Consider the following 26,256-nt stretch of genomic DNA (forward strand, 5'->3'; position numbering starts at 1 on the left):
CTACCGGTCCCGGGTCAAAGGGGTCTTCTTCTGGCGGATACCCCACTGCATTGACACCCAGGGGTTTAGAGCACTGTGATTTAGAGGCTGATAAGGACAGGGCTATATGAGCTTGCGACTCCTCCTCTCCTTCCTCTGCCTTTTCTTTTTGTGCTTTCATAGTCTCAAAAATAACTCTCCACGAAGAGAGCAGATGGTGGGACTCAGTATCGCCTTTTGTCGCAGAATCCCACAATTTCACCCCTGTGTCGTCCCAAAGTTCCCGCGTGAAAATTGTAGTTGCAGTCACTGCAGGCATATTTACTTGCACCCACTTAAGCATTGCTTTAAGGTCATGCCCAGAAATACTTTTCTCATGTTTGTTAGGGAGACCTTTCATAAGCTCATAAACGTCTCCTTCTGGGGACGAAGCCTGATTCCCCATTACGGATTTCCCACAGCTCACCTCTCAACTCCGGAGGGATTTCTGGTCGGCTCCCGCTTCCTTTCAGCAGATCATTCAAAGTTCTGTGGGATTCGCTGCATGTCGCTCAGTTAGGCAATTCGAGAGCCCTTCACGTCAGATCCTTCACTGGATCACGTCAGGGTCACCAATTTGCGGCGAATGAAGAGACGGGACACAGCTTGATGCAAGCAAGTTGTTGGTTTATTAGTGATTTTCTTACAATTATACGTTTCTACCTTCTACATATTACACACTGATTGGTTAAATCTTAAGCGTAAAAACACTGATCGGTTGATACTTAAGGCACACCGTTAGAACAATAGGAACTTATTAGTTTACCTTGACATAGCAACAATTTCTATTCCCAAATTAGGGGGTTTCTTTCTACGCGGCTTTCTTGATTAACAAAGTTACATATCGGCGCCATCCGTTCCCTTCTCTGGCTACTTGTTTCTCTGTCCGTCTGGTTGCCTCCTCAACTGTGACGGCTCAGGGGTCTGCAGTTAGCTTGTTCCTTGGTTCCCAGGGCTTGTGCCCTGCAAGTTCTAACAAGTGTCTATTCATCAGGCGATCAGTACTTGGACTCTTGTCCTTGAGGCCTTGTCCTACAGGGGAACACAGACAGACAGGCTGATTCTTTGCACCAGCACTCTGCTGCCTCTTGGCAGGGTTCTTTGTGTGGCTGTGTGGGCGAGGCGAGGTTAGGGGATAGCTCTGAGCCAGCTGATGCTTCTGCGCCAGGCCAGAGGCGCAGGATCCCTTTGGGCACAGCTGTTCTCTCATCTTCTGTTTGCTGCTTAGATTTAGTTTAATGCCCTGTCCTATCCTCAAACAGCGTGGCTGTAGCAAACTAAAGAGGAAATGCCCTGCGGTCCCTGGCTCCCTGAGCTTGTGAAATGATCTGTTGCTTTGGGGAGGGACTGAGAAATGGTTTTACATCATTCGTATGGAAGGTTAAAATGACCTTGGCCTAGGGCAGTTCTCCATACTGCCCAAGTGACATAAGAGCTTAACCTCACCGAGGTAGGCTTTGCAGAGGACGCTGCTTCCTTTAAAATGTGATTTATTAGTATTCATGAGCATTCATTTTTGGGGTGGAAGTAAATCGGTTCCCATGAAGGGCAAATTGCTGCTCTTCAGCTAGAGAGAAGCAGCAGAGCAACACATGAACATCACCCCAAATAGAAGTAGGGTGAGAGAACCCCCAGGAGCACTCATGTCCAGTACTTTGTCCCTTGTCTTGCCCTTGAACTGGTGAGTGTGTGGCATTAGGGAGCTGTGCCAGCGAGGTCCTCTGCACAGCTTCAGCGACACCCTGGCGGTTTCTGCTGACCTGGGTTTTGTGCTCCTTGCAGGGCATTGGGGGAGGGATGTGGGCTGCTTGGTGAGGAGCACAAGGGGATTGTACAGCAGAACCAGAATGTTGTACAAACGGAATGTTTTGGCTCATACTTGATGGAGCGTGAGTCAGCGGAGTGCCAGAGTGCTGTAGCTGAGCTAGAAATGCATCAGTAGCATGGTCAGGAGGTGCAGAGCACCTTGCAAAGCCCTTAGCCAAGAGGCAGGCTTTGGGAAATGGTTCCGTAAAGCCACCTGTGCTGGACTTGCAGTTGCTTGCCTGCAGAGTATCTGTGTGTTAATTGTGGAAGGCTCAGGAGTGCTGCCTTTGAACAACCTCTACATCCCTGATGCTGCACGATCCACAGGGACTGTGGGTAACCCAGTGAACTGGGATGCGGGTCTTCCTGATGGGGAGTTGGTTTGTATAATTCTCTTGCTTTGAATCTGTTCTTCCCTGGGGTAAGTCTGACTTCAGTGAAGTCACTCCTGAATCAAAGGAGTACAGTTGTGGCCAAGCCTTAAGTACTAGGGCCATGTGAGCTGTTGGTGGCTGAAATGCTGTGTGCCACGTAGCCCTTTCTTGGAAAATGAGCAGTTCCCTGCTGTCTGGCAGTCATTTGGGAATGTGCCATGTGATTGGACTGTCAGAAAATAAATAAACAGCTGGTGTGCCTCTTGGTTTATTGACACTTGTGTTATAAATGAACTGCTAATTTTTCTGCTGGGCAACATTTCCAATTTGTTACTCTTGCTGCTTCTGATTTGCACGTTTTCTGTTTTATGGCTCCAGTTGTACAGCGTGGGTGTTCTTGTGCCAGCCCCTGTTCCCACGTGTTCTTGCATTACGGTCTGACGGCCTCTGCTGAACTGGAAACCATTGTGGCACTGACTGGCAGATAAACAACAGACAGAAATACTTCCATTTGTGCGTCCTACAGGCTTATTAATAGTTTATTGTAAAGGAAGAAGGAAGTAAGAAGCACATAAAAACATAGCACAGCTTATTCCGTGTTGTCGTCTTGCTCTTTTCACTGTAGCAGTGCACTGTTTTCAGGCAATGCAAGTTCAGTCTGTGAGGTTTGTGAAATTCATTACTGATGCTCAGTGGAGACTGAATTAATGCACATTGATTACTATGAAATACGACAGGACAGCGAGTTACTGCATTACTGAAATGAAGTCCTTTACAATTCAGCGCAGCCCTGTTAGATGCTTTGTAGCGCCCAGAAGCTATTCCAAGTATACTTTCAAGATGACTCGTGTGGGGAGGAAAGGGGCAGAAGACCAAGGCAAATGGCCCAGCACCACATGAACGTGAAGCCAAGTGACTCATTTCAAAGACTCCTGCGAACCGGCGGCTGAGGGGGGCAGGCGCAGGGGCACCCCCTCTGCTGCGAACGGATCTTCATCCTCCGGTCTCTCCTCTGTTGTCACGGCCCTTATTTTCCAGACTTTCTGGTATCAGGGTTTCAGCGGGAGCTTTCCCTGCTTGGCTTGCCGTGTGACCTCATGCTACAAGGATCTTTTCTGTGCAAGTCGTCTGCTGCAAGGAATTCAGTGCAGGATTTGGGATAGGTTATGCAGGGAAACTGACATCTGAGTTTGGGGTTCTGGGCAGTTAGGGTTAATATTGCTGTGACAGTAATTACTGTTAGCCTGAGTTTACAAAGAGCCTGAAACAACACCCAAGATGAGCAGCTGCTTCAGTCTCAGTGGGTGCCAGTTCAGCTGCCAGTGGTGAAACCTGGAAGGCCAGAGCTTGTAATTTACTGCTTGTCACAGGGGAGCACGAGAAGGGGAACCATCGTACAACTGTCTGTATCTTCCTTGAAACTGAGAGGGGAGTTGTATGCAGGATGAAGTCATATTTGCATGAAAACCTATAGCCTGAAGCTGTGTCTAAACACAACAAACTTTAGAGCATAGATGGGATGCAACCCCTCTGTCATCCAGGCACGTTTATTTAGAAACCTGGTCTTAAACAGTCTGCTAAGGGTTTGCAGTTGCGAAGCAGAACAACATTTTGCACTGGTCCCAACTGTGCCCCTAGGCTGCAAGCAAGTGTGTAGCAGGGTTAGTGCCCTCGCAGCACGAGGCAGTGCTGCAGTAGAGACTTTGCAACCTGTTGCCCCCAAGGGAGGGCAATTCAGCTTTCAAAAGCTTAAGGGACCATGGGTCCACAGCGACACAAACAGCCAGCTTCTGCCTAGCACCCCTCCTGCCTTGGGTTTCGCCCTGTTTGGGCTGACGCTGCATTCAGCCTGGTGCAAGGTCCCACTTTGGTGGGGTGGTAGAGCGTGGCTGAAGGGTCAGCCTGCTCTGAAGTGCTGAGTCAAGCCTTGCACGGGATGCCATGTTCCACGGTGTCCCTGGAGAGGGGGCTTGGGACATGATGTGCATCTGCATGAATGGTGAGAGGCAGCTTTCTCTCCCAAGGTCGTGGTTGTCTCTGTGAAACCAAATCCTTGCTGCTTTAGCCTTGCCCTCAGGTCCCTGGAGAAATCCCTTGTGCATTGCTGTGCAGGTGGTCCCAGTGCCCCTCACCAGCAATGGAGCTGGGAAGGCTGCCTGTGCTTGCTTTTGGGGGAGGGGGGGATTTATTTCTTGGGCTCTTAATTGCATTGCTGTTGATCCGTTTGCTCCTTAGCAATGACAACGACTTGACAATTACTTCCTTTTACTTCCTTCAAGTAGCTCCAGTTGTTGAAGTTCCTTTTTTCTTTATCCTCCTGCTGATCTGAACTTGCATCCTCCCCTGCCTACCTGGCACCTGGAAGAGGGAGCTAAGTAAATATGGCATGCCAAGACTTAATAAGGCAGGTAGCTTTCAATTGGCTTTGCAATGCCTTTGTTACAGTAATGTGGCCGAAATAACAACAACAACAAAAGCAAATAACATTCTTCATTTGCTAATGAGTTTCTGAGGATCTAAACAGTGCAGGACGTGAAGTACCCAGATAACAGGTGCTTTAAATTCATATGGGCTGCCCATAGCTTTTATTTTAGAGGGCTTAGCTGCAAGATTGAGTACAAACTTGCTAATTCAGAACGACTTGCTGAAGATGAAACGCTTTCCTGAAATGCGGTATTAAATCATGCAGGTTGCTTGCTGCAGTTCCCTTCCTAGTATTTTACCTTCCAAATAGGAAAAGCAAAAGCCCTTCTGCAGTTTCTAGGGTGAATATTTGAGATGTCTAGAAAAAGAGATTATTCTTTTTGTCTTGGATGGGGCAGCATCTGTGTTGACAACCTTAAACCCCAGCTGAGCAGGTGGTAGGCAAGGTGCTGGGTGGTGGGTGAGGCGCTGGCTGTCAGCGCTTACGTTAGAGCAATAGGTACGTGTCTGTGCCTGGGCTGGCTGCCTTAGGGCCCTTCCAGGAGGGGATGGGGATGGGAGCGGAAATCCCAGCCGTGGAGGAGTCTGGACCAGTTCTGCTGAAGGGAGTTTGCTGCTGTATGCAATTCCTAAATCAAAGCACCTGCTGCTTCAACAATGATGAAAATATCAAATTAATTAAAAGCACTGAGGAAAAAACCAGGGCAGCCAGTGAGTGATGAGAAGCAGAGCTTTGATCAGCTCATCAACAAGAGCGCTGCTGGGGGTAATGGCTCCTGGCCCTGTGGCAGCAGCTTTACCACTGATTTCAGTGGGGGCAAGGTGATAGTTCCAGCGCAGCGACGCCATGCCATACATCTGGAGACTGCTCTGCTCATCCCTACAGTAAAATGCTTTTGGTAATTTGATTTGCCTTCCTGCTGCTAAACGCCAGGCAGCCGGGGCGCGGGGGGGATTGCCTGGCTCTGTTCTGAACGAGCCAGTGGCTGGGACTGCACAGCCGGCTTTGCTCTGGTGGGGTGTCTGAGTGTCCCCCGTGTGCAGCTCCCGATGCCGCCTGCCTGGGGTGGGTGTGCTAACCAGGCACCCCGTCACTTACTCCTCTAGGACAGACCTTACAGAGGGGTTCGATTAAGGCATCAGCCAGAGCTGTCTCTGTGTCCCCTGGGGCTGGGTGAGATGTCAAGGGAAACTGAGTTCAGACACAGCTAACACCCTTTAACTCTAGCGCAGAGCTGGCGTAGGCTGCTGAGGGCAGGGGTGGAACTGTTAGTGCTTTGAAGTACCTGTGAAACCTCTTGCAAAAACAGTTTGGGTCTGGAGCTGAGCCGGCTCTGGTGTGGGGAGATAGATCAGGTGGCTTTTGAAGGGTGCATGTCCCCAGCCTTGGCCCTATAACGCTGTGAGAAGGGGCAGGAAATACAGCCGTACCCTGCACTGCCCTGACGCTGCCGCAATTACCGTGTCCAGCTTGTGAAGCATTTCCCCAGCGACTGACCGTTGATCACGTATGTGCTGAAGTCCTTTTGAAAGTGTACCTGAGCATCCCCTGCCAAGCTTCAACGAGGTCGCCGCGTTGCTGGCATTGGAGTTAGTGCTGTGGCACAGCTGGGTTCTCAGTGGTGCTTCCAACAGTCTGCGGTGGCGATCGAAGCAGGTTCCATTAGTGCTGTGATCCCTTGCGTGAAGCGACTCTGTTTTGGTGCCTCGGAATCAAAGCATCAGATAATTGTGGTGCTGCCAGCTTGCTGCGAAAGCGGGTGAATCAGTGGGCTTGTTTCTTCTTTGCAAGTTAACAACCCTGTGCAAGTCATGCTACTGGAATGAAAGGTCATGAAGGTAAAAAGTACTGTTGCGTTACTGAATGATACTGCTACAGTCCTAGAAAACAGCAGTTTTTCTTCTGCCGTGGGAATGGTGCTAAATGCATTGTGCTGAGATTGTTTCTTTCCCTGCAGGATTATTTGCACGAGCTCATCTGCATCACAGAAAGGGGAGAAGTTTGTTGTGCCTCTCCGAGCTATAGGTGCCCGAGCTATCCTGGACTTCCCCGACCAGGTGAACTTCTCAGCCTGTCCAGTCAAGTACAGCACCCAGAAAACGCTGCTGGTTCGCAATGTTGGTAACCGGGAGGCCCGCTACTGCATCAGCACGCAGAGGTAGGGAGCTCATCTTTTTTTGTGCAAAACACTGTGGCGTGATAATATAGTTGGGAAACAGCGACAAAAAGGAACCGGAGCACCTGAGCTGCCGTGCTGCTGCCATGGCTGGAAATGGGCAGGGCACGTGGGTTTTGCTGTTGATTATAGTGTTTGAAGCATGGCGCAACCTCTGCTAAAACCCTGCAAGCTGCAGAGTGGAGTTTTATAGTGCAACGGTGTCTTCAGAGCACAGTCGTGCAAGACTGATTCTGTTAGACTGAAGGAGCAATTGTAAGAAGGCAGCTGGACTGCCCTCGGGCTGTGGAAGATCCTGCGGGGCAGACGACAGCTCTAGGAGCTCAGTTCCTGCAGACCAAGGGCAGTGTTAAGAAATGGGCAAGCTCTGAGCTGGTGGAAGAGACATTTAAGAATTTATCAGCAGCTTTATCAGCAGTTTGTCTAGAGTAGCAAGTGCAATCAGAGATTGTAGATCAAAGCAATTGGTATCGAGACCCTGAGAAAAACAGGGTGTGGTCCAGGACCTGGTTCTCCAGTAGGTTTGATCTGGTCCCTGGGATCAAATATTCTTCATTAGAATGAGCTCTTAAGTGGAGATGAGCTGGCAGCGGCTTCAAAACTACACTTTAGCCCCAAACCAGAATGCCAATGGGCGCACCGGCAAAAGATGTAGCAAATACCTGGTGCGTGGGTTGGGAGCCTTTTCTAGAGCTTTGTCTCTCTCAGATCTCCTGGAAAGTGCTCTAGCATGCTGTAGTAGCTACCAGCAACCTCCTTAATCCTCAGCACCTTCTGAAATGGTTATGTGGCCCTGTTGGCCAAATATACCCATTCCCTGGGAGGCCACAAGCACGTGGTATTTGGGCAGTCTCCTGGTCAAGCGCCCGATGTGTGCTGTGTCGTGGACAGCCTGTACTGTTCCTGTTGGTCTGAGAAGACAGTCACTGTTTTTCCAGTTTGCTGAACTGGAGAAGGTAATGCATTTTGGACACTGCACCTGCAAGGAAACCAGTTCAGCTGGCTGGTAGTTAGCTCGGAGTTGCTTGGTCCCAGAGGTCTTGGTGCAGGAGCTGAGGTCCAGAACGCAGCAAAGACCTGCCATCTGCCTTAGTGCACCTGAGTTGCTTCAGTTTCTTCCCCAGGAAAACAGGGGTCAAGAGAAGGCTCTTTGCTCTTTCTCCTGGGAAGCGTGAAGGTCCAAGAGGCTCCTACCAAAGCCTGGCAAGGCTATGGAAGCTTCCAGGATGCTATTCAAGCAGGCTGCTGCTTTTCACTGTGGAAATACGTAGGCAGGACCTTGTAAATCCCTGTACAGCTTCCCTCTGGGATTTCCAGATCTAGTCGTCACCACCAAAACAGATACCCAGTCGTGTCTGGCATCTCTTGGCAATGTCCTTGCCAACTCTTCTGTTGAGTGATCCAGCGTGTGTTGAATCCTGCTTGATACGATTTTTATGCTGAACTTCAGCAATTGAATGTTCGGGCGCCATTTGTCGCGACGGAGGGAAGACACAGTCACTCAATATGAGTGATCAGCAGACTTCGTTTATTGTTTCTCACAGTCACCTTTTATACCTTGCTATAATTAGCTTATACATATTACAAAAGTTAAGCTCATTATTGGTTAGTTGCCTAAATACCAAGCCCGCCCCTTGTTTCTCTTCTGTAGTTTTCTGTTCCCACCTGCAACATTCTTTTCCCACCGCAATCTTCCTGTTATTGTGTAACAAGAACAGCCAAGGACAGTGTATTTTGCTTTACTTCAGGTAAGCTGAGAGCCATGTGCATTTTTGTCCAGCCAGCTGGACTATGTCTATGTGACCCTTTTCAGCTAGCCAGTTATCCACATTCCAGCTGATGTTTTGGGGAGGAAAGGTTGATTGCAATGACTGCATTTCCTCGGAGAGCAAATTCCCGTCTGTGGGAGCCCTAAATCAGTGAGGCCAGGTCCCTGGGCTCGCAGGGGGTCTGTGAGGCTGAGGAAAGTGTCGGCACTCCTTACCTGGGACGGCGTTGAGCGGTAGCACCTAACAGCTGCAGGCAGCGTACCTGCTGTGATATTCACTGCAGTTTCTTCCCCTCCAGCTCTGGTAGGATGGCAACCTTCTTCAGCCTGCTTTTGCAGTAGTGCGCAGGGCAGGGTGCTTTGCTGGCCCCGAACGTTGAGGCCATCCGGCTGTAGGATGCTGAATTGCCTCGCGCTGTCCCGGCTTCCAGCACAGCGAGGTATCCCTGCCCCTTCTCCGGGGCTGGGGAGAGTTCGGAGGTGGAGGGTTCTGCGGGGAAGGCAGGGACAGGACTTGGAAGTGCCTTTGGGCGTCAGCACCTGTGTCTTCGTGGTGCTGAGAGGTGGGGCAGGCTCTCCAAAGGGTGTCTCTGAAGCTTTGAAATTCCGTTTGGGGCAGCAAGGAAATGCTTCTAGCCCAGGGGGAGGCACTGGAAGTGACACTTCAAAGCTGGGGTGATGTAGGGGGGTCCTTGTGTGACTTTTCAGAGTTGGACGGCTGTAGGTGTATAGGAGTTAGTCTGAACCCAGAGCTGATCAGGAAACTGCCTTCAACTGGAGCACTTTTTAAGGGCTTCTGAGCAAATAAAGTTCAATGTAATTAGGTCAGAAATGCCTTGAAGGCCAAAACTAGTTTCGCACTGTTCTCTGTTTTTAATTGCACAGTGCATGACTTCTCTGCAAGATCAGTGTGTTAACAGAAAAAGTCTGTAGTTACAGAAAAAGTCTGTAGTCCCTGCATGCACAGGCTATCTGCCCTGGCTGAAACCTGACAGGATAACAAACGGTGATTGCTTCAGGCAGCTTCCCTATGCAGATGTCCCAGGAACCCCTTTGGAAGAGTAACCCAGAGAGGGTGCTTCAGGGAAACCGCAGGCATGTCCAAGGCGCGGAACCAATGTGCAGGACATGCACGGGAGAGTCTGTGTTCAGTAGCCACCTTATAGCTTGAAGTGAGCTTTCCAAATCCATTTTCCTCCTGCCTAACCCAATTGGAAGAGTGAGTTCCACCGCATTTTTTTGTGATGTACTGAATGTATTCTTTTTAAAATCAGGTGCCACCTTCTTGGCTCTGCTTCACGCTTTGTGCTGTCCCCTTTTTCTATGTACAAGAAACTGCACTGAAGACAGAGCGTTGATGGTTCTACTCAGCTGCAGGGGAACTGCCATGGAGGCTGTAAGAGAGGGGCAGGGCCGGGCGCAGGCCGGGGGGTTTATCCGTTCTGAGCCCCTCGACCCCTGCTGTGCATATCTGACAGCCCTGCCTCGCTCACAGCCGCTGTCCCAGAGGGAACAAAGCCCAGGAGAGAAAGTTCTCTGTCGGCTCAGGGGAAGCACACATGCATGGGTGCAGCACGCTCGTGTTGCAGCCAAAGTGATAAACCAGCCTTGCTTAGCGCAGCTCTCCGTGCAAAAACCTCCGTGGCTGCAAGGATCTCAAGCCTCGACTCTGAGCGCTCGATGGAGCTCCCTCCCAGCCAGCCGAGATTGCCGACCGTCCTGACGTGGCGCTTTCCCTCCCAGCAGCGCCCATGCCCATTGAGTGCCTTTCGCTTGCAGCCGGCTGTAATGCCGGCATCACCCCTGCACTCCAGTTTTTGGCCTCTCTGAGTGTTGCTCACTAGAATAGCCCCGAGAGTGACACACCCCCCCCCCCCGCCCCGTGCCGGCTGCCCCCATTGTGTCCGTAGGGATAGCGGTTTGCCTGCGGGCATGGCGGGATGGTGTTTCTTCCAGGAACCACATGGATGGCAGGGTGAGCCCTGGGGGGGCTTGCGCCGCCCGGGCTCAAAGCTGGGGAGGCGGATTCCCCGCTCGCAGGGACTGGGGGCGAGGGGAAGTGTTTTAGGGATGGATCGTGGGGGCCGGAGGGAGGGATTTGAGGGACGGACGCCGAGGAAGGCCTCCTGCCTGCAGCGATGGCTCAGGCCCAGGGCAGGGCCCTTCTCTGGGTGCCACGGGGTCGATTGCAAAGGACCAGGCCGCCCCACGCAGGGAGCAGGTGCGTGCCGGGGTGCCAGGGGCCCTGCCTGGCTGTTCCCAGCCCAGCCCCGGCTGGGGCCAGCCCTGCGCTGCAGCCCTGGGGCCGAGGCGCAAGGAGCCGGGCATTGCTGAGGGTGCTGCACCCTGACGGGCCCCGCCGCCGGCTGCCGGCTGCCCTGGGCTGCCCCTCGCTCCCCCAGCTCTGCCTGCTGCCAGCGCCGGGGGCACCGCCACGGGGCTTGCCCCCTGCCCACAGCTGCCCTGACCCACAGCTGCAGCTGCACGTGGTGCCCACATCGCACAGCTGGGGCGGGGGTGGCAGGTCTCTCTGGTGGCAGCCTGGGACTGGGGGCAAAGCCAAGCCCACCCCTCGCTTGTGATCTTTGTCCCCAGGGAGAGCCAGTGCAGACGTGTGCTGCGCTGGGGAGTGTCCCGCGGGGAGGTGACGGCCGACTGCAGAGCAGCACTGAGACCTGCGTGACAGCAACGGCAGCCGGTGGCCGCAGAGCAGCCCAGGGGAGCTGGTTCCCTCGACGGGCCCCAAAGCAGCCTTCCTCAGCCCCTGCTTTTGGTGACGTGTGGAGCAGCGCAGGGATGTCTCTCAGGCTTCCAGGCCTGAGGAGGCTTTCCTCCTCAGGGGCACTGTTACAAATCCTGCTCCCAGGATTAAAGCACCCCTCCCCCCATGGATCCGAGGCTGTGTGTCCAGCCCCCTGGAGCTGGGTACAGGTGCCCTGAGCGGTCTCTCTGGGAGGATGGGGCCACCTGCCTGGTGGCTCTGACACAGAAATGATGAGCTCAAGCCCTGTGACTGTGGCCAGCCGGTTCAAAGCCTCCGAGTGCCTCAGTCTTTCTGCCCAGGAGCGTTTATCCCAGGCACTGTTTCAGGGTGTGAAGATGGGTGCCGGTGATGTTCTGGTGCCTCCACCTGGCTCCCACTTCAAGGTTGCGATGCCTGAGGTCAGGGTCCACCTGAAGGCCCTGACAGAGATCTCCAGGGACTTTGTGTTCCATTTTGTGTTGCCTTAGGGCTACAGCGTGTTGGGGTTTGGGGGCGACAAGGTTGTGGTATGCCAGAAGTTAAGCGAGTGAAGCGTTAAAGCGTGTTATTGTTATGGACAGAATCTGGGTTTGTTGGCTCTGAGTTCCTGGGGTTATGGTAGTGTGATCTTATTATGTGTTCTTTGTGTGGTTTTGGTTTGGTTTTTTTATGTGGAGAGTGCCTTTTTTCATGTTTTTGGCCTTTGCAGGGTTTGGATGGGGGCCTTTGGTTTGTATACAATGTTTCTTCTGGTTGTTTTTCTGCTGTCTGGTGGATGGTGGTGTTTTTTCTGTCTTGTCGACCAGTAATGATGGTTTCTATATCTCCTGCAGGTCAGGCAGTGTCACTTCTGGTGTGGTCTGACTCATTTCTGGTGAGTTGGTAGGTAGGTGTGGAGGACTTGTGGTCCCTCCATGGAGGATGACTGCTAGAGGACTAAGAGGCAGATCTGTGGAGGGGTGAGAGGACTGCTGGCCCATAAGTAGTGACTGTCAGAGGACTAAGTGTACTTGAATTTACGTGGGCTTCCAAATTCATGGTTGTTTCTCCTGCCTTGAGGAATAGCCATGGGAAGTCACCAGCCACGCAGAAGAACAAGAGGATTCCCAAGCCTGTGTGGCTTTCTGGTTTTGCTTTCGAGTAAGAAAAGTCTTGTCTCTGCATGAGTACAACTAAACCGGTCAATTTCATTCACCACAGAAAGCAGGGAGCAGAATTTTTGTGCTGTGCCTCACATGGCTGCCAGGGCATGGTGAGAAGCAGCAAGAGAATTCCTGCCTGGCACCTTCTCCAGGGGAGCAGTGCTGCACTTTCACCGGGTGAGCTCTGGTTCTGCATGAGTGCAAAAGGTTCGAGTCAATTTTCTCACCACAGAAAGCAGGGAGAAGAACTTTTGTGCTTCTCCCCACATGGTTGCAAGGGCAGGGAGAGAAACAGCAAGAGGATTCCTTCCTGGCACCTTCTCCAGGGAGCACTGCTGCACTTTGTCAAGGTGAGTTTCTTTGGGCTGTGCATGATTGCCAATGAAAAGAGGCCAATTTTGCTCACCACAGAAATCAGGGAGCAGAATTTATGCTCTGTGCCTGACAGGGCTACCAGGGCAGGGTGAAAAGCAGCAGGAGAATTCCTTCCTGGCACCTTCTCCAGGGGAGCAGCGCTGCACGTTCCCAAGGTGGCTTCTTTTGGAATGTGAATGATTCCAGGTATGAGAGGTCAATTTTCTTTTTCTCAGAGCAGAAAGCAGGGAGCAGCACTTTTGTGCTGTTCCTTACATGGCTGCAAGGGGAGGGTGAGAAACAGCAAGAGAACTCCTTCCTTGCACCTTCTCCAGGGGAGCAGTGTTGCGCTTTTACTTTTCCAAGGTGACTTCTTGGGTCTGTGTATTATTGCAAATGTGCCGTGTCAATTTTGCTCACCACAGAAATCAGGGAGCAGAACTTTTGTGCTGTGCCTCACACGTCTGCCAGGGCAGGTTGAGAAGCAGCAAGAGAATTCCTTCCTGGCACCTTCTCCAGGGGAGCTGTGCTGCACTTTCCCAAGATGATTTTTTGGGGCTCTTAATGATTGCAACTCTAAAGGGTCAATTTTGCTCACCACAGAAATCAGGGAGCAGAATTTTTGTGCTGTGCTGTTCCTCACATGGGTGCCAGGGCAGGGTGAGAAGCAGCAAGAGAATTCCTTCCTGCCACCTTCTCCAGGGGAGCAGTGCTGCCCTTTCCTAAAATGTATCTTTTTGGCTCTGCATGAGCGCAAAAGGTTTTGGTCAATTTTTCACCACAGAAAGCAGGGAGCAGAACTTTTATGATGTGCGTCATATGTCTGCCAGGGCAGATTGAGAAGCAGCAAGAGGATTCCTTTCTGGCACCTTCTCCAGGGGAAGTTCCCAGGTCCCGAGAGACTGCTGGTGCCGGCTGCAAGGGCGCTCCCAGATAAAGGGTGGTCCTGTGTGATGTTGGGGTTGGAATTGGCGATGTCTCCTTTTCCTTAGTCACGTTAAGGCTTTGCAGTGACAATTTGGTGCTTCGCTCCTATTGCTCTTTTATCATATCGCTCACAGTAACTGCCACTGGTTCCTTTTATCATATTGCATGCTATTTTCCTGTATTATAATACAAGAAACTGCCTTGGATATGTTTCAATGATTGATATGTTTGATCGATTTGATGTGGAGTTCATCTTTGCTGGGTATCCAGTCAGTCAGCAAGACATAATTTGGCATAGTGGGCAGCATATGAAGCAAAAATGTCTTTATTTAGGAAAAAAAAAATGTTCCTCGACTGGCTATTGGCAGGTGGGAACCATTGCCTTATGGTGTTTGGGCCAGAGTGGTCTGGCGGTGCTGGGCAGTTGGGCCATGCCAGGGACAGAGGGACGGGAGTAGGGGAGGGGGCGGGGGAAGGGGTTTAGGGAGGGACGGGTGGGGATGGACCAGGGTGTGTGGGGGTGGGGGGTGGGGCAAGGATGTGTGTTTGTGGGAGTGGGTGTATGGGGGGTGGGGGAGGTGGAGGCAGGTGGGGGGGTGTGTATTGATAAATCGGGGTGGGGTAGGGTGGGGGTGTGTGTGTTATTTAGAGAACAGAGTGGGGAGTCTGGGGGAAGGGTTTTAGGGATGGTTTGATGGAGGCCTTTAGGGAAGGACCGGGGGGTTGGGGGAAGGACTTTAGGGCTGGACGGAGGTTGGGGGAGGGACTTTAGGGCTGGACCAGGGTCTGGGGGAAATGTTTTAGGGCCAGGGCGGGGAGGTGGAGGTGGGGGATGATTTCAGGAACAGCCTGGGGTGGAGGAGGGGGTCAAGGGAAGTCTTTCAGGGTTGTTTGGGGGGAAGGATTTTAGGGACGGATGTGGTGTCTGGCGGGACGTTTGATGCCACTGTATAGATTCCACCGTATATACATTTATGTCCAGGGATTCTGTTAAGGGAAGGCTGCTGGCTCGGCAAAGGGACAAGATGTCTGAGCTCCCCGGTTACCACGCTCTGATTTGCTGTGTAGCTCTACGTTAAACACACCTGCGCACAAAGGTTAGGCCAAGCTGACTCTCTAAAGCTGTTAAAAGTGACGAATTAAGGGACCTCTCATGCAGGGAGTCAGCCTTGGGAAGGATGGGGAACAAAGAATGGGTGGGGGAAAAAAGAGCCTCCGGGTGAGGACGTTGTGGTCGCAGGAGGAGACAAGCCGATAAGAGTGCTGCGATCCGCAGAATGTTGGTTGGAATTCGGACAAAGGTAATTGTTGGGGGGGGAGATCGTGACCTCTGACTCAGATACCCCCCGAGAGAGGGCAAGGCCCCGCTTGGGGAGCACGGGGAGCTAGTAAAAAACCTCAGCAGTGCTGTCTGAGGGTGTGTGCTCGTTTGCATTAAAGCAAGCAACTTGTAACCCATCCCGTGCCTGACTGAAAATGCATGTGTAATGCGCTATGAGTGTGCAAGTGCTCTGCTGTCCATAGTGCGTACGCTCGAGGAACTGGGTGAGCACGCTCAGAGGAAACATTCCCCCGTGCTCCCAGCACTGCCATAAAGAATGCCGGCCTTCTGAAACTTGCAAGCAAGGCTTAGAGGGTTTTTCTCCCTGACCGACTTTATGGCATCATTCCCACCATACTGGAGAAAGCAAATCTTTTTTTGTTTGGTGGTGAAAGCAGCTTGGGGAGTGTCACTGAAATGGAGCACTTTTTTAACCTCAGGTCACTCGTTTGAGTGATCTTACCATGCCCCGGCAAGCAGAAGCTATCACTCCACTTTAGGCCTTGGTCTAATAGTCATGCAAAGCAATAAAGTCATTCTGAGATCTGGAACAGGCCCCAATATAAATTTTATAAAAGTGCTTCTTGGCTGCTGTTTATCTTTGTACGGGTGTTTTTCCCCGTTTCTCCAGACTGTTGAAGCTCTGAAAGGCGCCAGTGAGCTGCTCTCCCTCAGTTTGCTCCTTTGCCTTTGGGGAGTGCGGTTCATGTTTTCTTCATGGCTCTGCAGAGGAGAAGATCCATGAATACACAACCTTGCTTGAATTGATCTTGCTGGAAAGTGGTTGAAAGCTTATGGCTGCCCCATCTTGCAAATGGCATACGTTCTGGTTCTCATTTGATGGGCAGCGTGTCGGCTTGTCGGATAACTGAAGAACAATTCAGTTGCTCAAAGCAGCAATGCTGATAGGCAGAGTTTACATACTTCCTTGCACAAAGCAGTTCTGGGCTTTTTTTTTTTAATCGAGGGCACTGCTCCTGCTGCAGTTGTCCAAACATGCCCTAACGAAACAGTTAAATTAGCATGAAGAAAGTTCTAAGAACATGAAATACGCCTTTAACTTATTTTGTTATACAATTAGACCTGTCTAGATTGAACCCAAAAGTATGAAATTTTGCCTGCCACCAGCAGGCATCTGCACAGATGATGACCTCTCATCATCTTTCTCAGCTGAGCACCTTTGACTATCAGCAGCTGTTCATGAGGATTTCTGTTTCCTAACACATAAAAAAGGCTCAGGTATTGTTCTTCCTTGAACAATACACAGGAACACACTGCAATCGGGTATTTTTTCCTAACAAAACCCAAAGAAATCTGTTGTGATCCAAGAGCCACAGTTTGACTGCAAATATTACTCCGGTGACTGAAGGCAGGACTTTGTGTTAGATTGTTCTTTGTTCTGTTTCTTCACTATACAAATACAATTAAATGAATACAAATATCTGAAAGCTCCTTTGAGATACACTTTAAGGGTATGTTGAATCACATCCTCTTGTAGTCTTCTTACTCAGCTCGTTTTAGAAATACTGATAGATTAGGTTTACAAAAATCTGGATAGCTCATATATATATATAGCTATATACATATACACACACACACTCTCTCACATGATCTTCAAAAGGAAACCCATTATTTGGTAGTAAGAATACAAAGCAAGTCACAGTTCACAATGATTGACAGTACTGCTGGAGTGTGGCTACACATCATAAAAGAGAAAGCTTAAGGTCACCGTCTGACATGAACTTTGAGGAACAGGCAGGCCCCTCAGAACCCTCAAAACACATACAGAAATCAACAGCTGGACATTACTAATACTCTTCAGTCTTGATAGCAGCTTACAGAGAACCTATTTTTTTCCCCCTCTATAGAAGCTTCATATAAATCTATCCCCCAACCACTTCACTTCTCTGTATCTTCATTTCTCAGCCCTCGTGTATTGGATGGTTCCTCCTTTTATACCACTCTCATTCATGTCATCAGTGCAATACTTACATCAAAACCATCCAATACTTAAGACTATTCTATAGGGCATAACATGGACTAAGGAAAATAGATGGAAAAAAGTTCTAGAGAAGAATCACCTTTCTTGATCAAAGCTTAGACTTGGATACCTTTTTTCTGTTCTCTGCTTAGATCTGAGGACTAATATCCCCGCTGCCAAAACTTTCCGCAATTCCGAGGGAAACATAACAAACCAGAACAAATCAGTATTCTTTGGTCCCATGCATGTAACTTGCACCGGATACATTGTAGGAACAAACTGATTTCAAGAACGGACAAACTTTAAATTGTTCTTTCTACGCATATACTTTACCTGTCTTTCTACTACGTCAGTCTCATATTTAAAGACTTGTTCCCTTAAATCAGTACACTTGGCATTTAAATCCTTGTTTCACTCTTCTATTAGATAAACTTGCTTTTCTGTATCAGCTCTAAGTTTGTTGAAAATGTCATTAAAACGGTCCTGCCCATAATCCACTATTTTTTTCTTTCATGATCCTCTTGTTCTGCATCTCTTCCCATTGCTGATGGAGTAAAAGGTTTTCACTCTGGAGCTGGGCCAATCGCTCCTGCAAGGACTCCTGTTTTATTACAGGTTCGCTTACTGGATCTTTCTCAAGTTGTCGAGCATGATCACATTCCTGTGCCCGACACTGGCCTTGACTTATTCTTTTTTGTCATTTCTAAAAGCAAAGCTTTTTCTCTGAGCATTTGCTTCAACTGGTGAAGCTCATTTTCTAGCCTGTTAGCTTTGCTTTTAGCTTTACACAGCTGCAGAGACAAGCTCTTGTTGGTTTCTTGCACGTCAGAGAGGTCACGATGGAGCTCGACTTGCAAGCAAAGGCATTCATCACGTTCTCTGGGAAATCTTCGTTCAGCATTTGCTTTTTGATGACAAATGAAGTTCAAGTTCTTGAACTGCAGCGTTCAGGGAGGAACGAAATGATTCAATTTCTGTCTCTAGTCTGTCTTTGCTTTTGTTTGTCTGCTCAAGTTTGGAAGTCAGCACTGCAGATTCTGTCTTTACTAAGTCCAGCTCCGCGTTGAACTGAAAAAACATTTGTCTTAATGCTTCCTTGTTCAGTTTAAGTTCCTTTTTGAGAGCTTCATTTTTTTCTTTCAAGGTCTCATTTTCCTTTAAATATTTTCCTTGTTCCTCCTGGTGCCTAAGTCTTACTTGAGTGAGTTCTAGCCTTAGCACAGCAATCTCATCTTGTAGTAACTGATTCTTGTACAACAGATCCTGTTCTCTATCAGTGCTGGATTCCTGAATGACAGGGAAAATGAATAAAGAGCCAATTGGGAAATGAATCTACAAAAAACCTGCAGCAATAAACTGCATTTTAACATTTCTAGTACTGAAGCATGACTTCAAAGATGAAGTTTCAGGCAATAAGCTACTCTGTGAACCCATGCACATGTACAATGTACGTACACAACGGAAGTGCAACATATCCTTAAAACCTAAATGAACATCCCAAATACACAGTTTCGTTTTTTTCCCCCCTTAAACCAGCAACCAAAGCTTTTAAAATGACAGCGCTTTCTTGTATGTGCATGCCTTTATAATACTGCCTTTAAGGTTGAATTAGTTGTGCTACAGATCTGGTAAAAACAAGGCTAGAAAGGGTAATTTCCTTCTCAAATGTCTTCTGAACACTTATCCTTTTGTATTACTGAAAGTTAGCTATAAGACTCAATCACCCCCGGAATGCATAGTCCTGTATATTTCCTCTTTATTGTATGTATAACTTTCTTCCACTTGAACACATTCACCCTACATTTATTGGGCAGCACAGCCAAGAACAAAAAGGCTTCAAGGCACTGCACATTCTTTAGGAAATTCAGTAAACTCTTTTCAAGATCTTTTTTAATACAGTGTTTATGATTGCTTTTTCTCCTCCAGTTACTCTGACTCTTACAGAGAGTTGAATTCATTGCTGATAGTCGATCATAAAATTTTAGTTATGTGGAGGTGGCAAAGAAAGGCATACTTGAAGTAAGTTCAATAAGGGAATAACTAATTTAAAAAAAAAAAGCAATGGAAACACAAACACTGTCAAACAACTTTCTTCCTGGTCAACCTTGCCATAGGTAGCTAGGTGTTTCACTGCTAGAAAGCCTAAAAAGCGATGACAAAATGTCTATGAAATGGAAAATAACAGATAGGTTAAGAAACGGGGTAAATAGTGTCTTCTATTAGTTTCCTACTTGCACAAGTAATTCAGGTACATACAGGAGTGATGCTGCTTTCCAGAACTTTTAGACATAAGAGAAAACAAGAAAGGTATTTACCCAGGTAAGTTACACGGGTAAACAGTAAATAAACCATCAAGAAACAGAAAAAGCTATGTAAGATTTATTATGACTTTAAAACAAACATGGTGAAATTTGATTTATTAGAAAAAAAATCTGCTTACCTCTGATTTTTTTCCTATAGATCTTCTTGTCTCTTCTTCTAGTTCCGTTTGTCTCCCAAGGTGGTTGTTCAAAATTCCTTCTTGAAGGGCTCTGGCCCTCTTTTCCTGAGAGAGCTGTCTCTGTGTTTCATCACGTTCCTCTTCAGCCTACAGTAATACAATAAAACTGCTTGCATCTTAAGAAAAAACAGAGCTAGCAATACATCTTCCCATTCTCCCTTGCATACTTGAAAACATTTTTGATTCCCCACCGTTATGATAATCCACCTATAAATAAATAAATTTAAATTTTCTTAGGAAAATTTAAGAAGGCAAAATACAGGATGTTTTGTAGTAATTCAAAAAAAGGTCAGGCTTTGCCTGAAATACAAATGAAACCTAAATTTTGAAAAAGGAAAAAAGGAATAATAAACTGCAAAGCAAAAAAAAAAAGAACAACCCAATTGTGAACCAACTGTACTCTACTGTTCTCAAAATTTGACAATTGTTATCCAGCGCCTCTTCCGTGAACAAAGCGCCTCCTTCTCTAGGCATACCGGAATACAATTGAAAAGAAGCAGAAAATAAGACAAAGAGTTTAATTCATTATTTAATATACCTGTTTCAAGAGCTTTCTCAGTGTTCTTAACTCCACTTCTGAATTCCTAGACTGTAACTCAAGTTTCTGTTTCTCCTCCATCTCTTTACAATATTGATCTTCTTTCCTTCGGAGGTCTTCTCTCCTTTTCTCACACAGCACTTCTACTCTGAGCCTCTTTTCTTCTTCTTGTTTCAAAGAACATCTGGGATTTAACGGAGTATTTGAGAAACAAAAGCACTGATATAAAAGTAGATATTCCAATGATGGACTTGCAGAGACAACTCAAACCATAAAAAATGTTAAACGTTTTCAGAGTTCATATTTTTACTGTACTTTTCAACTTTTTAAAGAATTCTAACTTCATTCCATTGTGCATGGTATCAGCTGTACAAGATACAGAAAAAAAACTTTGAGTGATTTATCAGTTATTTGTAAGTTTGTATAGGGAAACACACACCAGTGTGCACACTTCTATAATAAAATTAAAAAAACCCATCTTCATATTACAGCCATTTTGTTGAAAAAGGAGTTTGTTGTCTCATCAGATCAAAGCATCGCAAACTTTTACTATGGTTAGTATACATTTTCTTAGTATACTGAGCATTGCCTACACATTACGGATTCAGTGACCAGAAGCAATACTGGTGAATCAGCACGCCACTTATCTATGGCAGACCCAACAATTTTTCAGCAAGCCTTCTGTAAGTCTAAAACAACTGCTGACCACAGGCAGAACAAGCAGCTTCTGTTTACTCCAGAAGGATGTCAGTGTTCAAAACCAGATTCAGAAATGCATGGGGTTTAAGCTGAATACGATTAAAAACAGTTTTAAACCTCAGTTGGATCTACCTCTGGGAGAAACTACAGCAATTCCATTTTGAAGCTGACTTACAAGGAAAGCCTTATGGAAGGTCAGCTTCTTTACCAACTGAAACAATCAGCAATAAGCACTGACATGGTAAAAAACGGTCCATGGTGTGCCCACGGTACCCAAACAAGCAAGCAGCTTTGTGTTTGATCATTATTTTGACTATTTTTTCCCATATACTCGCAACAGTGAACAAAAAAATAAATTAAAAAAAATCGTCAACGTAAGGGAAGAACTGCCAATTGAAAGCCTGCTTTAGAAATTCTGCAAAACAAGAATCAACCACCACTAAAATTACTTGAAAGACTGACAGAAGCATTTGTATTTGAATGGCGTATATTGCAAGGAAAAAGCTTTACATGTAATTTCTAGTGTAATTTCGCAAAAAGTTGCGAATTAAAAATAAATTTAACGCTGCTTGGAGAATTCACTTAGAATGAAAATACTACTTCTTTATACTTGACAGATGCTTGAGGATTTTGAACACCTGCTGAAGTCAAACCCAGGCCAAGCTGGGACCGGCCTCGTCTTCCTCGTACTCCCCTCCCCCGCGCTGGGAGGCCCAACTCCCCCAGGCCCAGCTCCCGCAGCCTCCCCTCACAGGGCTGGTGCTCCTGCCCCCGGGCCAGCCCGGCATCTCCCTGCCGACCTCACACGGGCTGGGCAAGATCTCCTGGGCTGGGCGGCCAAAAACCGGACCCCGGGCTCGAGACACAGCTCAGCAAGCCCTGAGGAGGGGTGGGCACTGCCTGCCCCCAGTGCCCTGGCACTGCTGCCCCCCAGACAGCCCAGGCCGCTGCGGGCCGCCCCAGCTGCCAGCTCACGGTGGCTCCTGCTGAGCTCGCTCTCTGCCTGGGCCGCCTGGCCCTGCTGGGCCAGCTCCCCAGCCACGCCATCCCTCCGGGGATCACCACGAGGAGATCTCCCCTCCCAGGCCAGGGCTCTGCAGTTGTCCTTGCTCAACTGCCTACGGTGCCTGCTGGCCACCCCTGTCGGACGTGATGTCAACAGCGATGAGAAACCTCACGCCTCCGGGTCTAGCTCAGGAGTGTGGGGAAAGGGGCAATCCCAAACTTGACCCTTCCAACAAACAAACAGGTAAGCAAACAAATGCTCTAAGCTCTGGTTTGACTTGCACTGGGTGGAGTTACCAGAAATCCTAGTATTATAGGCCAACTGAAGCTGCAAGGACAAAATGAAAAAAAACCAAACACCCAACCATCTCTCAAATCTCTCTTATAAATCTGATTTCCCTGTACACACTCTCTTGCTCTTTTCTTGCTAGAAAACAAAGTTAGAACAACATCCAGAAGACTGTACATGGAGCTGGTATCCGGACGTTTTTCCCCTCTCACATTATGTACTTCATAGCATAACTGGCCCACGGGATTCAAAAAACCCAAACCCAAAAGCCTGGAAACTTCTCATCCTGTTGCCTGCACCATCAGTGTCTTTCGGAACAAAACCACTACCAAGATAATACATTATCAGACCACAATTTACATACTTAAGGCTTTGGATATCCCTTTTCCATTCTGCTTCTTGGTGAGCCAACACGGATTTCAAATCTTGAGTCTTCTCCGCTCTGAACTGTGACTCCTCCCTTTCGTCTTCCAATTTCCTTACTTCTCTTGAGAGCGCTTTATACTGATTTTTCTGACGTTCTATTCTCCGTTCATATTCAAGAAGTATGTTTTGCATTTTCAACAAAGTAGCAGAACCTGTTTTGAGACAGAAAAGACACAAAGCTGCACAAATACTGCCCAATGGATAAGCTGTTCAGTGCTTTGCTGTATTAGGTGCAGGTGGCAGGTTAGTGGGAAGGTCCCTGTGAGAAGCCAGGGGTCGCCCCGTGCTGGACATGGACGGTTTCAATGGACCCACCGCAGGGCACAGCTCAGCCTCTCAGCCGTGCTGGCAGCTCCTCAGGAAAAACAAATGTAGGAAAGGGCGAAACCACCACACGGGCAGAGAAGGGGAAAAGCATGTGAAAACCAGCCCTGCAAACGAACACCCAGGTCAGCGAAGGAGGAGGGAGAGGTGCTGCTCCAGGTGCCAGAGCAGAGATTCCCCTGCAGCCCCGGAGAGAACCATGCTGGAGCAGATACCCACAGCGCAGTGCTGCGGAGGACCCCGTGCCAGAGCAGGCGGATCCTTCCCGAAGGACCTGCGACCCATGGAGGGCCCAGGCTGGAGGAGATTTTCCCCAAAGGACTGCAGCCTGGGGGAGGACTCACACTGGAGCAGGGAAAAGGGACGAGGAAGGAGCAGCAGAGAAACTGCTACGTCCCGACTGCCGACCGCAGCCTCCCCGCGCTGCCTGGGGAGGTGGCAGGGAAGGAGCGCGGCAGAGCTTGAGCAGGGGGGGTGCCGACGTGTCCTTCTCAGGTTTGGGGTCTTTGTTTCTCACTATCCAAATGTATTTTAATCCGTGGAGTCTGTTTTGCCAGTGACAGTCCCTGGGAAGTGACAGCCCTGCCTTCACACTGACCCACAAGCTTTTTCACCCCATTTTGTCAAGGACGGGCAGTGGCAGCACTGGGGGGGGAGTTTGGCCTTCGGCCAAGGTTAACACTTGCCTAATGAAATTTTAGCATAGTTTAAGAGCCCTAGTAAGTGATGCTTATGTTTATATAATGCCTTGTGCATATATGCAAGCATCTTATGACAGTTGAAATTTGTTATATATATGTACTTACTATTTTTAAGCAAAGCCATTATTTTGCTGTACTCTTTGTCATTAGCTGTTGAGGGGTGTGCTGGTTGTGGCTGGGATAGTGTTAATTTTCTTCGCAGTCGCTGGTACGGGGCCATGTTTTGCAGTTGTGCCGCAAACAGGGTTGGTAGCACGGGGATGTGTTCGTTACGGCCCAGCAGCGCTCACACAGAGCCAAGGCCTTTCCTGCTCCTCACCCCACCCCACCAGCGAGCAGGCTGGGGGTACGCAAGGAGCCGGGCCGGGACACGGCTGGGACAGCTGACCCCAGCTGACCCAAGGGATGTGCCATGCCATGCGGCATCATGCTCAGCATATAAAGCTGGGGGAGGACGAAGGAAGGGAGGGACATCCAGAGTGATGGCACTTTGTCTTCCCAAGTATTTGTTATGCGTGACGGAGCCCTGCTGTCCTGGAGGTGGCTGAACACCCGCCTGCCCATGGGACGTGCTGGATGAATTCCTTGCTTTGCTTTGCTTGCGTGCGTGGCTTTTGCTATTAACCTGTTTTCATGCCGACCCATGAGTTTTCTCACTTTTCCCTTTCCGATGCTCTCCCCCACCCCACTGGGGTGGAACAAGTGAGTGGCTGTGTGGTGCTTAGGTGTTTAGGTGTGGCTGGGCGTAAACCACATCAAGGGGATATAAAGAAGAAAAAGCTCTTGCTGACTTTTGATGACCGCATTAGAAGGAGCTGAACTGTACTTTGCAAGAAACTGCTTCTCCAGCTCTGACTAGACAGAGAACCAATGATAACGTAAGGCACATCGGCTGGTAATGCAGGCAACGTCTCAGGTCAGGTGACAGTTTCACAGCTTTTGAGGGGGATCTCTAGTCACAAAGAGATACTATATCAAAATATGAAATTAAAATACTTAGGAGCGCATACAAAGAAATCATGTTTTAAGGGGAACTTGTAACAGCTGAAGACAGAGACTTGAAAACATACCCATATGAACCACACCAAGCTCTTCCAACAGCAGCATAGTCTCCTTGTAGGTTGAAGCTTCCAACCGGACATCCTCTGAAGTTGGGTCAGATGAGTGAGTTAAACCAGGGCCATCAGTTACTTCCATTGGTATGCTGACCTACAAAAAATACAGTACTTTCTGTAATTCCACTGTCTAGTATTACAGACCATTACAAATGCATGAATGATTCATTCTCTCCTTCACAGCCCACAGATTTGTCTCAAATACAATAAAGCTGCATACCAGCAGCAATTTGTACATCTGGTTGATCACTACATAAACACTGCTCCCATCTACGTGATTAAAAGCTGATAGAGACTGTTTACCAAGAAACTAGTTTTACAGTACCTCATTCCTTTCACTCCTGGGTGTTGCTGCAGGTCTAGAAAACAGAAATATATTTCAGTACTGAAATGCTTACTTTGCATTATGAATAATACCTACAGTAGCTTTGAAAACTTAATTGCAGAACTGAATTAAACTAAAATCTGGTATAGCAACTTTGCTAGATATAGTTCAAGACTGAAACAATTATTGTGTACTATTAATGTCTACTGGAAGGCTAATTTTTCCGCAAGATATTAAGCAAATAGTTGAAATAACTGTTCCCTAAACTTCACGCAAAGTGACAGAAATCTTACAGCTACAGACATGTAGCTATACGGTTACGTGCATTCCCTGTTTAATACCAGGGGTTTAGCTCTCTTCAGTACCGAGAATCCTTCTCCTACAGGTCAAAGAACTGTAATTTTGGATTCTCTGGTGTCCTGGGTCTGGCTGGGATGCAGTTTATTTTCTTCACAGCAGCCCACACAGGGCTGTGTGTTAGACTTCTGACCAAAACAGTGTTGATAACACACCAGATTTTTAGCTAGGGCTGAACAGTGTCAACAACTTGCTCTTTCTCACTTTGCCACAACCCACACAAGTAAGTTCAGGGTGGGCAAGAAGTCAGGAGGGTACGCAGCTGCAAGAGAAAAGGTGGAGTGGGGAGCAGGGCAAAAAATCCTGAGATACCTGCCGTGAAAAAAACTGAGATACCTCACCCTTTTTAAACACATGAAATACTTCTATGCCTGTGCACACACACTCATGTAATGAATCAGAATTTGTGCACGTGACCTTATTGTTAACTTGGCCAGCATGTTCAAAAGCACTCTAAACAAAAGTGAACTGTTTGTCAACACAAAGCGCATCAGGTAGTCACAGGAAAGAACAAGAAAGAACAAGAAAGAACATCAGGCGGTCACATGAAAGAACAAGAATCTTCATATGCATCAGGTTTACAAAAAACCTAAACACACAACAAAAACCCAAACTTGCCTCTAGCTCTCAGGCCAATTTTTATCATTAAGTAAGTTTTATTTTCAACATTCCTTACATGCATACCTTCCTTCATCCTCAGATGTTTCACTGGAAGTGCTCTCATCCGGTACTTGACCATGATTGCCACTGGAAGAGCTCATCTGCTGATGAGCCCTCTGCTTTGAAGGCTGTCTTTTACCTTTCTTTGCAACTTTGGCATTCAGGGCAATTTTACTGCATTACACAGAAAGAAAGAAAGAAATCACCAAGTTACTAGGTTTATAAAAAATATTTCTGTGAAACAGACATTAAGATGATGTCCAGAAACAACTGAGACAAAAA

The 26,256-nt window shown here is 48.1% G+C and overlaps 1 protein-coding gene across 1 annotated transcript; it reads right to left on the reverse strand.

The window, feature by feature from the left end:
• On the reverse strand, window positions 1-24,722 carry LOC130159860 (ankyrin repeat domain-containing protein 26-like). The gene is made up of 5 exons (XM_056361892.1): window positions 24,588-24,722; window positions 22,431-22,644; window positions 20,074-20,257; window positions 18,233-18,322; window positions 1-45 (listed from the first exon to the last, which is right to left on the reverse strand). The coding sequence occupies exons 1-5, from the start codon at window positions 24,712-24,714 to the stop codon at window positions 1-3; spliced, it is 660 nt and encodes a 219-aa protein (XP_056217867.1). The 5' UTR covers window positions 24,715-24,722.
• Window positions 24,723-26,256: the final 1,534 nt, after the last annotated feature.

The sequence above is a fragment of the Falco biarmicus genome, chromosome 16 (assembly GCF_023638135.1).
Source record: "Falco biarmicus isolate bFalBia1 chromosome 16, bFalBia1.pri, whole genome shotgun sequence".
Lineage (NCBI taxonomy): Eukaryota > Metazoa > Chordata > Aves > Falconiformes > Falconidae > Falco > Falco biarmicus.

What these genes read in the sequence shown, in the direction of transcription:
- LOC130159860 (XM_056361892.1), bottom strand. Translation starts at nt 24,714, where the DNA reads ATGGAAGTAACTGATGGCCCTGGTTTAACTCACTCATCTGACCCAACT. An exon ending in AGGGATATCCAAAGCCTTAA is followed by an intron (nt 20,258 to 22,430) that starts GTATGTAAATTG and finishes GTTAAATCCCAG; the next exon opens with ATGTTCTTTGAAACAAGAAG. An exon ending in TGAGAAAGCTCTTGAAACAG is followed by an intron (nt 18,323 to 20,073) that starts GTATATTAAATA and finishes CCTGTCATTCAG; the next exon opens with GAATCCAGCACTGATAGAGA.